The sequence below is a fragment of the Somniosus microcephalus genome, chromosome 22, assembly GCF_052327205.1.
Source record: "Somniosus microcephalus isolate GS21.2 chromosome 22, FLI_Smic_1.0, whole genome shotgun sequence".
NCBI classification, from domain to species: domain Eukaryota; kingdom Metazoa; phylum Chordata; class Chondrichthyes; order Squaliformes; family Somniosidae; genus Somniosus; species Somniosus microcephalus.
The window spans coordinates 12,290,052-12,304,454 of NC_141008.1; the positions used below are offsets into that span (position 1 = coordinate 12,290,052).

Consider the following 14,403-nt stretch of genomic DNA (forward strand, 5'->3'; position numbering starts at 1 on the left):
CTATTTGCGCAGCTAATTCATCCACCTTATTACGAATGCTCATCGCATTAAGACACAAGGCCTTCAGGCTTGTTTTTTTAACGCTCTTAGACCTATTAGAATTATTATTTACTGTGGCCATGTTTGATTTAAACCGTTGATTTCTCTGACTGCCACTTTTGTTTTTCTCCTTCCTATCTTTTGCTTTTATCCTTGTTTCCCTTTCCTCTGTCTCCCTGCTCAGGTTCCCAACCCCCTTCCATTTTAGCTTAAACCCTCCCCCACAGCACCAGCAAACACTCCCCCTAGGACATCAGTTCCTTCAGTCTTCTATTACAATAGAACCGAGAGGTTGCAGGAAGGGGAAAAGAACTATTGGGGAAAAAGACTGATTCCTTTCTGGTCTTGGTTCCGCTTCACCTGCTTCCTCACCACACTCTTCAATCCCTTTTCTCCAGAAATATAGTTTCCTTTTCAACCCACTTGTACCCTCTGCTTTAATGGCCTTCTATCCTTTGTGTAATAATTATTCTGACCGATTTACTCTTGCCTTAATTTTTAACCATCTCCCATTAAACTGTTCACCACCATGAATTAATCTCCAATTATCAACTTCGTCAATCGCCTTTATAATCTTGAAAGCCTCAGTTGGGCCACCTCTAGAGAGCCGAACTTCCTTAACTTTTCATCAGATCTTTCCTGATTACAGAATCATCATGGTCACTTCCCTCTGTCCTCTTAAGGGCAGTGATGTACTAGTTGTATCCTTCTTGTATAATTGTTATAATCCAAATCAGAGTTTTAGTCTAGAAGTTTATTTAGCTGAGTGGTATAAATTATTAGTAGAATGCCTGGATAATTATAGAATACCAATCCGCACCCTTTATATTAAATGACTTGGTATTTCTTTTTTCATAGGTACGATTACTTGGAATTTACAGACTCCAGAGGAGTGAAAGTGCGTTACGATGGGAAAGTTGGGACCGAGAAATGGCCAACGGTAAGATATTTGGCAACAGGTTTTGCTTCTCAATAACCCGATTGTATATCTGCAATCTCGCCTCTTGGTCTGAAAGTTTTGGGCTTTAAGTATCACATCAGGACTTTAACATATAATCTAGGCCGAGACTTTGTGTAGTATTGCGAAGGTTCCTTTATTATCAGAGGTACCAACGGCTGGATGAGATGCTAAACCCAAGTCTGATCAGCCTGGTAAGGGTGGGTGTTAGCACTGTTCCAAAGAGTATGGAGTGTTTTCAATGTTCTGGCTGACATTCCTCTCTCAAACTACATCACCAAAAAAATTAACCGATACTCATCTTGCTGTTTGTGGGACATTGCTGGCACAGAATGGCTGCCACCTTTACCTACATGAATGACTGCACATCAAAGCAATTCAGTTGTTTGAAGAATGTTGATGTGATGAGGTGCTATTCTAAATGCAAGTTTTAAAAATCGGGCAGAATGCTGTAGAAGATAAAAAATATTCCATAACGCTATGGGATTTTATTTTAAAAGCGCTATTCAAATACACGTTGTTGTTGACTGTTCCACATAATATGTATTTGGGCCCCATGGCTGCATGGAATCTTTGTATTCCGCACTCGTCACGTATTGTGTTTGTGGCAGCTGGAACAGATCCTTTTCCTGCCCCATCACTGAAGTCAAGCAGTATCTGACAGACTTGTGATTCAGGCAGATATGATGGTTCAGTGGAGTCCCAAGTATTCACTCAATATAATTCAGCAACTTGTTGCCTCATGCAATTTAGAATATAAATGGTCCTGAGATTGCTTTTATCCATTAATATTTGGAGATGTTGCATGTTTAAGATCCTGGGGCACTGTCACTTGGTGCAATAGCATACATCGCACACTGCTTGGGAGCGAATATTCTATGTGCAACACTACCCTACAAACCAGTTGTAATTTCAGAGCTTTCTTTGATCCAGTTGGGTTCTCGCAATGAGTCACTTGAGAACCTGTATTAGGAAGCGACAGGTGGGGGGTTAAGACTCAACGTGATGCTCAAGTGGGACTTTTATCTGGGAATCGGAGAGATCTGACATGTTTCCATTTTGATGGGTGTCTTGGAGCTCTGGAAAGTAGTGTTTAAAGTTTATTTTGGGCATCGGTGTTGGTATAGAATGGAACTGCTAATAATAAGCAAACGCTCAACTAATACCTGGGGAAAGTAGTCTAAAATCAAGGCTGTTCCTACTAAGCAGGAATTCTTGCCATCCATGCTCTCCTGAGATGGATTCCAGATCACAGCTGGAGCTTTCTATCACCAGGTCTATGCTTTTAAAAATGTCTCATCGGTTTTGTTTAAAAACAATTATTCATTCAGTTCAGTGATTTTTCATGACTGTAATTGAGGTCTGTGAATTTCTTGCAATTTTTCATCGGAGCAAACTTTTCATTTGAAAATCCTACTCGTTGCCAAGAATCAATCTGCCAACCGTAGTGAAAACAAGACCTCAGTGATGGATGTCACTGAAATAATGACGAGCCCCGGTTGTGTGTAAAATTCTTGTTTACATCTTTGTTTGCAGTTGGTGACATTTAAATCTGGTCCAAGGCTGCAGTTTCTCTTCCACTCTGACAACTGCAACAATGAGTGGGGCTACAAGTTCATGGTCAAATCATATGGCCTGCCAGATGTGCGAGTACCTTGGGTTGCAGACCTACAGCTTCTCGTGTCTCGACTAATGGGTTGCCTTGCCTCCCGGGCACTGTCTTTAAACTCGGCCTGTGGTAAGATTATTTTCCCCTCCCCATTTATAGCAGTTGAAAGAAAATGGTCATAAGGTAAGAATTTTCATGAGCGCTTCGACACCACCTGTAGTTAGTATTACATGGTTATTTGGTCACCTGGGCATATGGCACAATAAAACTTGCACAAGTTTCATTTCACACTGGACCCTTGCAGACAGAGGGGACATTCATCCCGGCAGTCTAGGTCAGATTTTAACTCTGGTTCCAGAAGTGAAGGACCAGCGTCTCACCCACTGTCTCTCGTGCTCTGCCTTCTAATACCTCATTTACCAACTTCTTGTGAACATTTCTCTGGGTGAATGTTCCTTAGCGTCAGCTGTTGTTCAGTGGGTAGCACCACCACCTCGGAGTCAGAAGGTTGTTGGTTCAAGTCCCACTCCAGAGACTTGAGCACAAAAATCTAGGCTGACACTCCAGTGCAGTGCTGAGGGAGCGCTGCACTGTCGGAGGTGCCGTCTTTCGGATGAGACGTTAAACCGAGGCCCCGTCTGCCCCTTCAGGTGGATGTGAAAGATCCCATGGCACTATTTTGAAGAAGAGCAGGGGAGTTTCCCCGGTGTCCTAGTCAATATTTATCCCTCAATCAACATCAATAAAAAACAGATTATCTGGTCATTATCACATTGCTGTTTGTGGGAGCTTGCTGTGCGCAAATTGGCTGCTGCATTTCCTACATTACAACAGTGACTACCCTTCAGAAAGTACCTCTGTAAAGCGCTTTGGGACATCCGCTGGTTGTGAACGGCGCTATATAAATGCAAGTCTTTCTTTGATTTTTGCTTTTGCGTATATCTTTTACAGCTGTAACTTCCGCTCGGGTGAATACATTTCCTGGTGCTACTCGTGCTTTAATTTGTACTCTTTTGGTTGGCTAATACTCTTTTCCCCCCCCCCTTGCCCCCCAATCCCATGCTTTCACCCAGGCTCTTCTGATCACTGCAGATGTTACTGTCTCTGTGACATACCCTGATACTTGCATGCTTCCCCACTAAAAATGTCCTTGCAAAATTCAGGAGGGTTTAGAGGTCCTGGCCAGTAATGCAGGCCTCTCTGTGCTGGCGTTTAGCTATATTCTAATACAGCTGTGAACTCCATAACTGGATGGACCAATTTTCTGACAACTACACCGGGTAAGTGGCTCAAGAGTTCAGAAAAGGAAGGAAAGATAGGAGGTGGTGTGGCAGTATTGGTCAAGAAGAATGTTAGTGCTGGAGAGGGAGGGTGTCCTGGAGGGGTCAAGGGCAGAATCTATTTGGCTAGAGTTAAGGAATAATGGAGGTGCCATTACACTACTAGGTGTATTCTATAGACCACCAAATAGTGGGAAAAATATGGAGGAGCAAATTTGCAGAGAAATTACTGAGAGGTGCAAGAACTATAGAGTAATAATGGGGGACTTCAACTATCCTAATATAGACTGGGATTGTAATAGTGTTGAGGGCAGAGAAGGGGAAGAATTTCTGAAGTGTTCAGGAGAAGTTTCTTGATCAGTACGTTTCCGGCCTGACCTTGCTTTACACAAGGGAATTTGCTCCCCAGTCACAGCATTAACTGTTAATCAATTGTTAAAATCTTCCTCAGCGGGTGAGTTTTGATGAACTTTTGAAGGTAAACTTTTCAGTAATTGTGGCGTTGAGGGGAGGATGAGGAGGAGGTGGTGGTGGAGGTGGAGGGGGCAGAGGTGGAAGCTGAGAGAACTTCTCTACTGAAAGGACGTCTCCTCTCTGCTGATGGGAGAGTGGAGTATGTGGGCAAGTCTACGTCCTACAGAGGCCCTGATAATCTGCAGGTCAAGCAGTGCATTCCGGGCGTTGGTCAGCCAAGAGTGGCGTGGAATGGAGGGGTTGGGGAAATGATCCGGGGCCCAATGACATCAGAAAGAGTGGGGTAGGGGGAGAGCATTTCCACACTGGTAATTTTTTTGACCCTGGCCTCCCACTCTCTCAGCAACCTAGGTGCTGGGGTGAACCTGGTACAGGAAACTTTCTGGTATCCGGCACTGACTGGACCGAGCTGGTGCCGTAACATTAGAACTGCTTTTGAGCTCCATGTGAATCAACAAACCCTGTTGCTTAGCAACAGCTTCAGCTAGACCTTGCAGAGCCTGACTGGAAAAAAAAAAAGCAACGAGAAGTAAAAAAACTTACAGGAAACGGCTCCTGAATTTTGCCGGTAGATAGAGCTTTCCGGACATTTAACCTCTGGTTAAACGAAAGTTTCCTGTAGATAGGTTGATATAAGTGGGGTCCAGCTTGGCTCTGGGCTTGGATTGGCACTGAAACCCTGGCAGTGGGTAGAGTCGGCCCCTTTATAAAGGAGGCCTGTGGGAGCAGTCAAATGACCGATGGTGCTGACAGGAAAAAAGGGCAGCTGGCCAGCACCCTCGCCCCCTCTCCCATCTCCGGTGGATACCTATGTTGCGTCCATAGTGCCTCAGATATCCGCCAGTGCGATTTAGCTGAGGTGATCTCCTCTGATCCCGGAGACACGAGCAGAGGTCACCGGCACCCAGTCTGCTGGACTCCTGCCGGTGAAGCGGGCCTGCTAATTTTTGGGGCCTTTGTACCTTTCAGGTTCCAGCAGGAAACCAAGCAGAGGGTAGACAAAGCAATGAGGATCTTTTGTGGGAAAACAAGGATGAGAAGAAAAGTAACCTTTTTTTGATGGGTGTAACAGTGATCATTAAAAATTGAATGCTGTATCTCTTTACAACAGTCTGGATTATACATGGAAATCCTTCAGTAATTTTTTTGATACACTTCTAATTTTGATGCAGAAAGCTGTACAGGTCTCAGCCTTGACTCAGTGGTAGCACTCTTGTTTCCGAGTCAAGAGGTCGTGAGTTGAAACCCCACGCCAGGCTGACACTCCAGTGCAGTACTGAAGGAGTGCTGCACTGTCAGAGGTGCCGTCTTTCGGATGAGACGTTACACCGAGGCCCCGCCTGCCCTCTCAGGTGGGCGTAAAAGATCCCATGGCACTATTCGAAGAAGAGCAAGAGAGCTTTCCCCGGATTCCTAGCCAATATTTATCCCTACATTACAGCAGTGACTACACTACAAAAGTACTTCATTGGCTGTGAAGAGCTTTGGGATGTATTAATGGAAGGTGCTCTATACATGCAAGATCTTTCTTTACATCCTTTGATAATTGGCTCACTTCACATAGTAATTAATGAAGTACTCATATGTTGATAAAGATATTTTTATCTTTCTCTGTAAAGGACTGCTCCCTACTGTTGAGTTACCTGTGGAGAAGGTTACTTCTGTTGTGGAGTCTCAGCTCTGGAAACCCATCTTAAGACATGGAACGTGTGTGGGAATAAGTCCATGTCCAGCGGAAACATTAGACAACACACCGTCACCAGACACCGAGCTGGTAAATTTATATTTAAATACTATAGCTGGTCTGCTGGTGGACAGGTATCTGGGCTGAACTGGGGTTTTGTTGAAAATGAGAAAATACTAACCTCAATTTTTAGCCACAGTCCGACAGAAAATTGTAGACTGCTGGTCTGACTAAATCTGAGTTGTTAATTAAATATGTGTAAAACTTCAACTTCTGTCTTGTAATTGGAATTCTTTGTAATTGGGACGTGGTCAACATCAGCAAGGCATATTTATTGCCCATCCTTAATTGTCTCGAGGGAATTCAGAGTCAGCCTCATAGTGTGGGACTGCAGTCACATATCGGCCAGAACAACTTGGGTTGGCATTCCACAAATTACCAGATTTATTAAGCTCAATTTGACAACTTGCTATGGTGGGATTTGAATTTGCGACACCCCTGGACTGTTTGTCCAGTGCCATAACCAATAGTCTACTGTACCCTTTATTATGGAGTACAATATATCAGATGTGCAGGTGACGCAGTCAAAATCAATCTGACATCTGTTCTTGAGATGTTTACGTCTTTCCCTTCAAACCCTGTTTAAGGGTCTATTTAGCAATGTTTAAAAACTATGCAGAGGATGGGGGTGATAATGCATCATTGTCACAGAGAATGTCATTTGTGATTTTAGGGACATTTCATGTCCTGTGGGAGGGGTGAAAGCCACCTTGGGAGAGATTGTCAGAGTTGCAGGAGAGATGGGCATGGAGCTGGTGGGTGACAACACATTGAAGATCCTTGGAAATTGGGGATCGAGGTGTTTTCTGAAGAGGGGGATCTGCCGGCTTCAAGGGGCAAGAGTTGATGCCTGAGGAGAGGGAGCTATTTGCCATGTCAGCCAGCATGAAGACTGACATGAATCAGTCATTCATGAAAGAAAGACTTATGAAATAATACTGGGCGGCCTGCTGGTGGCGCTGTCCAGGGAGAGTATAAATACTCGGGCATGGGCCCAGCTTGCGCAGGACATTCTTAACAGGAACTAGTGAAGGACACAACTAGACCATGTTGTAAAACAGTTGATTAAAGCTTTGTTTAACATTTAGACCAAGTGCCTAGTAGTTTTCTCACATCAAGGACCAAGAAGGGAAGTTGGGTGGCCAGGAGTTTGGTGGAAATGGGGTTGATGGAGTAGGAGGTTTCATGGCAGAAATGAGCGTGGGGAAGTTGAGAGAGAAACCAGACACAGATGAGGGTTCAGATTCAGACTAGAGTGGTTAGAGGCTGGAGAACAGTTGGCTAAATAGTTGAATGTATGGTCTCTCTCTTGGTGACGAATGAATCCATGAGCTGCCGCACTTGTTGGCGGTGTGTGCAGTGGAGGAGGTGTTTAAGAGCCTGGTTGGTAGTGGAGAAAAGAAGCTGGGAGTTATCTTCTGGTTAAAGGTCATGCAATATTTTCAACTAAATGAAAAGTTAATTTAGATTTTTTTTTTTTTAAAAGTAGGATGTAATTTAAATTTTCTTCTCCAACCTCAACTTTAAAGAAAAGCGGTGTTTCTGTGATCAGTATATGAAAGAAATAACCCTTTTGCACTTTGTCTATTGTGTGTTGTAGAGCAAGAATGATGTTCGGAAGTTCCTGGTTCAGGTTGCTCTCTGGGATCCTTCACAAGAGGATTCCTCTGACTCGCAGTCCGACCTCATTAAGAGACTTATAAGCCTATGCAAGAAACAGTCGGCAAAGTCGGAAGTAGTTAGTGGATTTGTCCTTGGGTCAAAAGTTGACCAAGCTGTGAACTCTGTCTTTGCTACCATGATGTGTCACAGCCCTGATCTTCACAGTGCACTGAGAACCTATGGTAAATTATACTTTTTGGGGGAAAAAATCTGTAGAAATGAATTCAAAAGAAATGTGTATTTAATTTTGGTTACGTATATTTGTGTTATAAAGGAATCCCTGGAAATGTTTAAATACCACCAAGTTTTCGAGGCCTCCTCAAGCCCATCAATAGCAACCGGCCACCTAAATTAATGAATACAAATTGTGACCAGTACTTGAAGGGGAATCCAACAGTACAAACCGCTCCTCTTGTAACTTTGGCCCGGATTTTGCAGTAAAAATAAACCGAGGCTATCAGCACTCGCCACTAAATCGGCGAATCAGTAAGTTGGACAATAACTTCCGGCGTCCGCACATGCGCAGTTAAACGCGGAAATCAGGAAGTTGCCCTGCTCCTCCCGAAGCTGCGCTATAACAGTATCTCACCGAGACTCGGCATTGAAACACATGGAACAGCGTGAAGTTGCTGTACTTGCATGATAGATACCCACTAAACACGCCAGAAAAATTTAGGGCTTGTCCATTCCGGTGTAAGTGAATTTTTAACGGAGTGGTAAGCAATATTTCTGTTGAGCTGCGTAGTGGTCTGGAGGTCTCAAGCAGCTGGCTCACCGGCTTTTAAATGGAAAAACCGCCCTTTGGCCGTGCACCCAAAAACAATTAGAGGGAACATTGGTGGTAAGTTTTAATTACGGCCAAACAACTTCTCTGGTACTGAAAATTAACTTTTACAAGTGTGGAGTCTCATTCCTTCAGATTTTAATTATTGTTGGAGATTTAAAAAAAAAAATTCAAAAAAACTTTATTTTTTCTTTCTGCTTTTTAACTCACTATCTTTCCTTCTCTTTATTTCACTTTCTGTACATGAGTTTACATTGAATGAACTATTCCAACTTGCACTTCCTGGTTTAGACTCTGCGTGTCTCAGTAAGGATTCTTCAATCTGATTGGTGAAGGAGATGCACAGTCCTTGTCCTGTTCACCCTGTAGGGGGCGCTGCGTTGTTTTTAATTTCTAATCACCGCAACTTCCAGTGCAGACGCCCACAGAGAGTCTGTGGGTAAGTGTAATGAACAGCTGGTGCCACTGCTGGTTGCAAAATCTGGGCCATTAGTGAGTGTGTCACAATCTTGTCCTGTGACAACAAACTGCAATAAACCATAGGAGTCTGATTATAGTTCCTGTCCTGCCAAATTTGGAATGTGTCTGGAAGCAGTAATTCCTCATGATCCATACTAAGAAAAGCCTCCCGATTCTTCTCCGCACTGGCTCCAGCACCTGACTGTCTCCCTTGTTTTGTTGGATGACGCAGTACTTGAGGTTTGGTCTGACCAGTTTGATCATGACTTTTTCTCTTGCTTGTTCTCTATTGTTTTGGCTTTACTTATTGGGTGCTTTGCATTGCTGGATGTATTGAGTCTACAAAGACTCCAAGGTCTCAGTCGACTCCATCCGTAGCTATTTCAGTACCATTGGTGAAGTATGCACGTTGCCCGTTTGTTCTTCGTATGTGCAATAATTGACACTGTCCGCATTGCATTTCAACTACCACTGTTTGATCACTTGCATTTTTTGTTGATGAGCTCATTCTGTAATTAATGGGCTGTCTTCTTCGATTCCACTCCCCCTCTGAACTTGGTATCGTCTGCAAATTTGACCAATTTACATTGAGTTTCTGAATCCAAATCAGCAAATAATTAACAATAGTGGTGGTTCCATCCCTGAGCCCTGGGACACCCATTCAGTTCTTCCTCTCTGTCTTCCCCCCCCCCCCCCCCCCAAGCTTGATATTACCCCTCTAACCAGAACCTGTTATTTTCTACCCTTCAGCCAATTTCTTATCCATACCCAAGTTTTTCCCAGAGCCCCCTCCGCTTTGTAACTTTTTGTGTGGAACTTTATCAAACTCCTTTTGGAAGTCTTCAGTACATAAGCTGTCGGTCGTGGCTCAGTGGTAACACACTCGCCTCTCAGTCCGAGGTCCTGGGCTTGAGCACCCAATCCAGGCTGACACTCTAGTGCAGTACTGAGGGAGGGAGTGCTATAATGTCAAATAAGACGTGAAGCCATGAGACGCCTGTCCCCTCTAGTGGACGTAAAAGATCCGAGGGAATTATCCCAAGAAGAGCAGGGTAGTTTTCCCAGTATCCTGGTCAACAGGATTGTAAAAGCAAAGCTGGCCCTTTCTGATAATGTAGAAGACAGTTAACTTTTTTTGAAACTACCCAAGTGAAGAAGTTATACTAAAAGAACTTTGATGATGCCCTTAAAATTCCTTCTCTTTTTAAAAAAAAAAAACAAAAACAAAGGTGTGACAGAAAAATATAATGGCATTTGCTATTAATGGAGATGCAGGTTTGTGCCTGTCTTGCTTCGGCCAGTGCGGCTGATTTACGTTGGCACAGGTTCCCGCCAACCAGCCATATGCTGTCAAAAGTGCAATGAATTTCCACTGGAGCAAAACTTAAAAGCTAAACTTTTATTTATAAACGTACAACTTGAAGCCAACCTGATGTTCTTCCCCCTCGATGTCTCCAGTGACCTGCGGAATATTTTCTGTTTTCCATTTGCTTGAACTATGCTGTAGAGAGGGAAGTTGAATAAAAAAATATTCAGAACAATCCGATTAGGGAAAGAAACTTATTTGCAGTTTTTTTTCCAAATTGCAGTTTTATGGTTGGTTGCAATCTCTTGATTCCTGTACTTTTCCTGCTCCTAATCCTCTGAAGATGTGCTAGGAGGGCCCTGTTTTATAGAGCGGCTGCCTTTCTCCTCTCCTCCCCAGCTCCAGTGAGAGTGGCAAACTACAGAATCAAGGATGCTCTATAATTTACTGGTGTGCATGGAGTGACATCCTCTCTCAACTTTTCACTCCCTCTTGGGAATTCTCGAGCCTCTGCTTGCCACCTAGCACTGGTGCCACGGTGAAGAGCAATCAATCTTCTCCAGGCCAATATCTACCTTCTGACAAAATTGAGTTATTTGGACAAATGTTTTTTGGTTGCAACTTTTTAGGCAAAGGCTGGCCGACTCCTACCAGTTGATCAATGCATTCTAAGCTAGGGCTCAATTAACCAGACGTCATGTTGGTGAATTATCCCGTCCTCTAATCCATCAGTGTCTCTGGGTTATGGTCAGCACCTTGTTTTACTGTTGAATATCTTCCAGGTAATTGTAAAAGTAATTGAGAAGAGTCCGAAGCTGTTTGATGTTGCTACAGCTGAGAAACATTTGCTGTTTAATAATGCAATGTAGCCTACTTCTGCCGAGTGTGGAATTTAGTGTTTATCAAAGGAAAAACCTCCATTCCTAAACAAAGCCCATAAAAGTTCACTACTAAATCTATTGCTAATAACAGATGCAGTTTTAATCAAGACAGTGAGTGCTCATTGTAAGCAATTGACCTGGTTTGCGATTCTGTTCCATGACATCTGCTCCGGCAGTCCACTGTAGTTCTTGCTCGTCCGGTCTAGCACATTGCAGCTCAGCCCTGTTACAATTCCAACTCAGCCGGCCTAATGCATTACAATTTAGACAAATGTAAGAAGTCACACAACACCAGGTTATAGTCCAACAGCTTTATTTGAAATCACAAGCTTTCGGAGCGCTGCTCCTTCTTCAGGTGAAGTGGAGAAATGCATAAAGACACAGCTTATATAGTCAGAGAATCATGTCAGATGTTTACAGGTAACCTTTCCAACTGCCATTTATCACACCTCAGCAGAGAGATAATCACAGCAGTCAAAGGTGTGAATGGTGTCCAAACAGGTCAGTCAGGGAAACATTACATCAAAGAACAATGAGGTGGGGTCACAAGGGGTCAAATATTACAGATGCTGGGGTCTGTATGAAAAACAAAAAAACAGACAAAAAACATTTTTTTTGGCTGGAAATCACAGCAGGTCCAGCCGCATCTGTGTAGAGAGAACAAGCCAATGTCGACTCGAGTCTGGATGACCCTGCATCAGGTGGGGTTACATGTAGCGTGACATGAACCCAAGATCTCGGTTAAGGCCGTCCTCATGGGTGCGGAACTTGGCTATCAGTTTCTGCTCGACGATTTTGCGTTGTCGTGTGTCTCGAAGGCCACCTTGGAGAATGCTTACCCGAAGATCGGAGGCTGAATGTCCTTGACTGCTGAAGTGTTCCCCGACTGGGAGGGAACACTCCTGCCTGGTGATTGTTGTGCGGTGTCCGTTCATCCGTTGTCGCAGTGTCTGCATGGTCTCGCCGATGTACCATGCTCCGGGGCATCCTTTCCTGCAACGTATGAGGTAGACAACGTTGGCCGAGTCACATGAGTATGTACCATGTACCTGGTGGGTGGTGTCCTCACGTGTGATGATGGTATCTGTGTTGATCTGGCATGTCTTGCAGAGGTTGCTGTGGCAGGGTTGTGTGGTGTCGTGGTCGCTGTTCTCCTGAAAGTTGGGTAATTTGCTGCGAACGATGGTCTGTTTGAGGTTAGGCGGCTGTTTGAAAGCGAGTAGTGGAGGCGTGGGGATGGCCTTAGCGAGGTGTTCGTCGTCATCGATGACATGTTGAAGGCTGCGAAGAACATGGCGTAGTTTCTCCGCTCCGGGGAAGTACTGGACGACGAAGGGTACTCTGTTGGTTGTGTCCCGTGTTTGTCTTCTGAGGAGGTCTATGCGATTTTTCGCTGTGGCAGTTGGAAAGGTTACCTGTAAACATCTGACATGATTCTCTGACTATATAAGCTGTGTCTTTATGCATTTCTCCACTTCACCTGAAGAAGGAGCAGCGCTCCGAAAGCTTGTGATTTCAAATAAAGCTGTTGGACTATAACCTGGTGTTGTGTGACTTCTTACATTTGTCCACCCCAGTCCAACTCCGGCATCTCCACACCATGGTTACAATTTAGAAGCATTCGAAGAGAGTTAAGAGAATTTTAAAACTGAGTACTGGAATCAGATGTAACCATTGTGAGCTGCCACATTACAGCTGCAGGTGAATAGTGCTGGTGATCCACAGCTGGAACACTCGGTCCAGATGCTTAAGTTGAGCGATTATTCTTGAGGGTTAAATGGAACAGCTGCTTATAATGGACAGATCACACGCACAAGGCAATCTGTTATAAGTAACAGACATTGTATCTTAGATTTGCGTTAATTGATTCTGATCCCTGTTTCTGTAGTTACAAGCGGAGGTACTGCAGGTTTCACTGAAGAGATGGTAGAAGTGTATGCATTGGCCGAAGGAATGAAAACCTGGATTGTAAGTTTCACAAAGGGTGGCATTTTCCTTCAAATGTCATTGTTAATTTATGTCTCTGCTGTCTTTGATGAAGTAAGAAAGAGTAGACACGGGCAATGTAGTAGATGTAATCTATTTAGATTTTCAAAAAGCCTTCAATAAAGTATCACGTAGTTGACTCATGACGAAGGTCGGAGCATGTGGAATCAGTAGCAGAATAAACAGCAAATAGGGGTTAAAGGTAGTTACTCAGACTGGCAGAAGGTGGGAAGTGGTGTTCCGCAGGGATCGGTGCTGGGATCACTGCTGTTCGCCATTTACATAAACTATTTGGACTTGGGAATCAGAAGTACTACATCAAAATTTGTGGATGACACCAAATTGGGGGGTATAGTCAATACTGAGCAAGACTGCGACAAAATACAAGAAGACATTAATAAACTTGCAGAATGGGCATGTAAATGACAAATTAATTTCAGTACAGCCGAGTGTGAGGTGATGCATTTTGGTAGGAGGAATAAGGAGGCCACATACCCCTTAGAAAATAAGAGTGTAAATGGGGTAGTGCAGCAGAGAGATCTAGGGGTACACATACACAAATCATCAAAAGTAGTAATGCAAGTTAATAAGGCCATAAAAATGCAAACTAAGCACAGTGGCTCATTTCTAGAGGGATAGCATTGAAAATCAGGGAAGTTATGTTAAACTTGTATGGAACCTTGGCTACACCCCAGTTGGAGTACTGTCCACAGTTTTGGTCTCCTTATTACAAAAAGGATATAGAGATATTGGAGAGGTGCAAAAAAGATTTACAAGGATGATACTAGAACTGAGGGGTTAGAACTATCAGGAAAGACTGAACAGGCCGGGGCTCTTTTCTCTAGAAAAGAGAAGGCTGAGGGGTGACCTGATCGAGGTCTTTAAGATTATGAAGGGGTTTGATCGGGTCAGCGTTTCTGTGCTGTAAATTCTATGTAATTCTATATCTGTACTAAAGTTAGAGGAGCAATATCATTCCAGATGGTTGGACTGATTTTGACAATTAACAAGAGAACTATCCTTAAAGGGGTGCCTCTCCTTTCTTGGTTGGGTCTTTATAAGTAGTCATTTTCTTTTTGCAATGAGACACTGAAATTTAGGGAGTGCGGGGGGAGGTGGTTTGAGTGAAACGTCGACTTGTCCGGCACTTTGCTGTTCTGCTCCTCGGGCCCATGCCTGTAAAGGGAGGTTATAATATCTACACTGTAGGGTCAGCCATTG

General features: G+C 43.8%; 2 protein-coding genes across 5 annotated transcripts in view; one reads left to right on the forward strand and one right to left on the reverse strand.

Annotated features, from left to right (window-relative positions):
• atp2a3 (ATPase sarcoplasmic/endoplasmic reticulum Ca2+ transporting 3) overlaps nucleotides 1-14,403 on the reverse strand; it is an 824,766-nt gene that overhangs the window by 283,463 nt on the left and 526,900 nt on the right. The gene's annotated exons all lie outside the window — the stretch shown is intronic.
• Nucleotides 1-14,403, forward strand: part of zzef1 (zinc finger, ZZ-type with EF hand domain 1) — a 229,044-nt gene that overhangs the window by 79,207 nt on the left and 135,434 nt on the right. For all 3 annotated transcript variants that reach the window (XM_085964180.1, XM_085964183.1, XM_085964181.1), the window contains exons 13-17: nucleotides 898-979; nucleotides 2,534-2,735; nucleotides 5,980-6,134; nucleotides 7,705-7,948; nucleotides 13,085-13,164. In XM_085964180.1, the coding sequence (XP_085820306.1) occupies nucleotides 898-979; nucleotides 2,534-2,735; nucleotides 5,980-6,134; nucleotides 7,705-7,948; nucleotides 13,085-13,164 (763 nt within the window). The remainder of the gene's footprint in view (nucleotides 1-897; nucleotides 980-2,533; nucleotides 2,736-5,979; nucleotides 6,135-7,704; nucleotides 7,949-13,084; nucleotides 13,165-14,403) is intronic.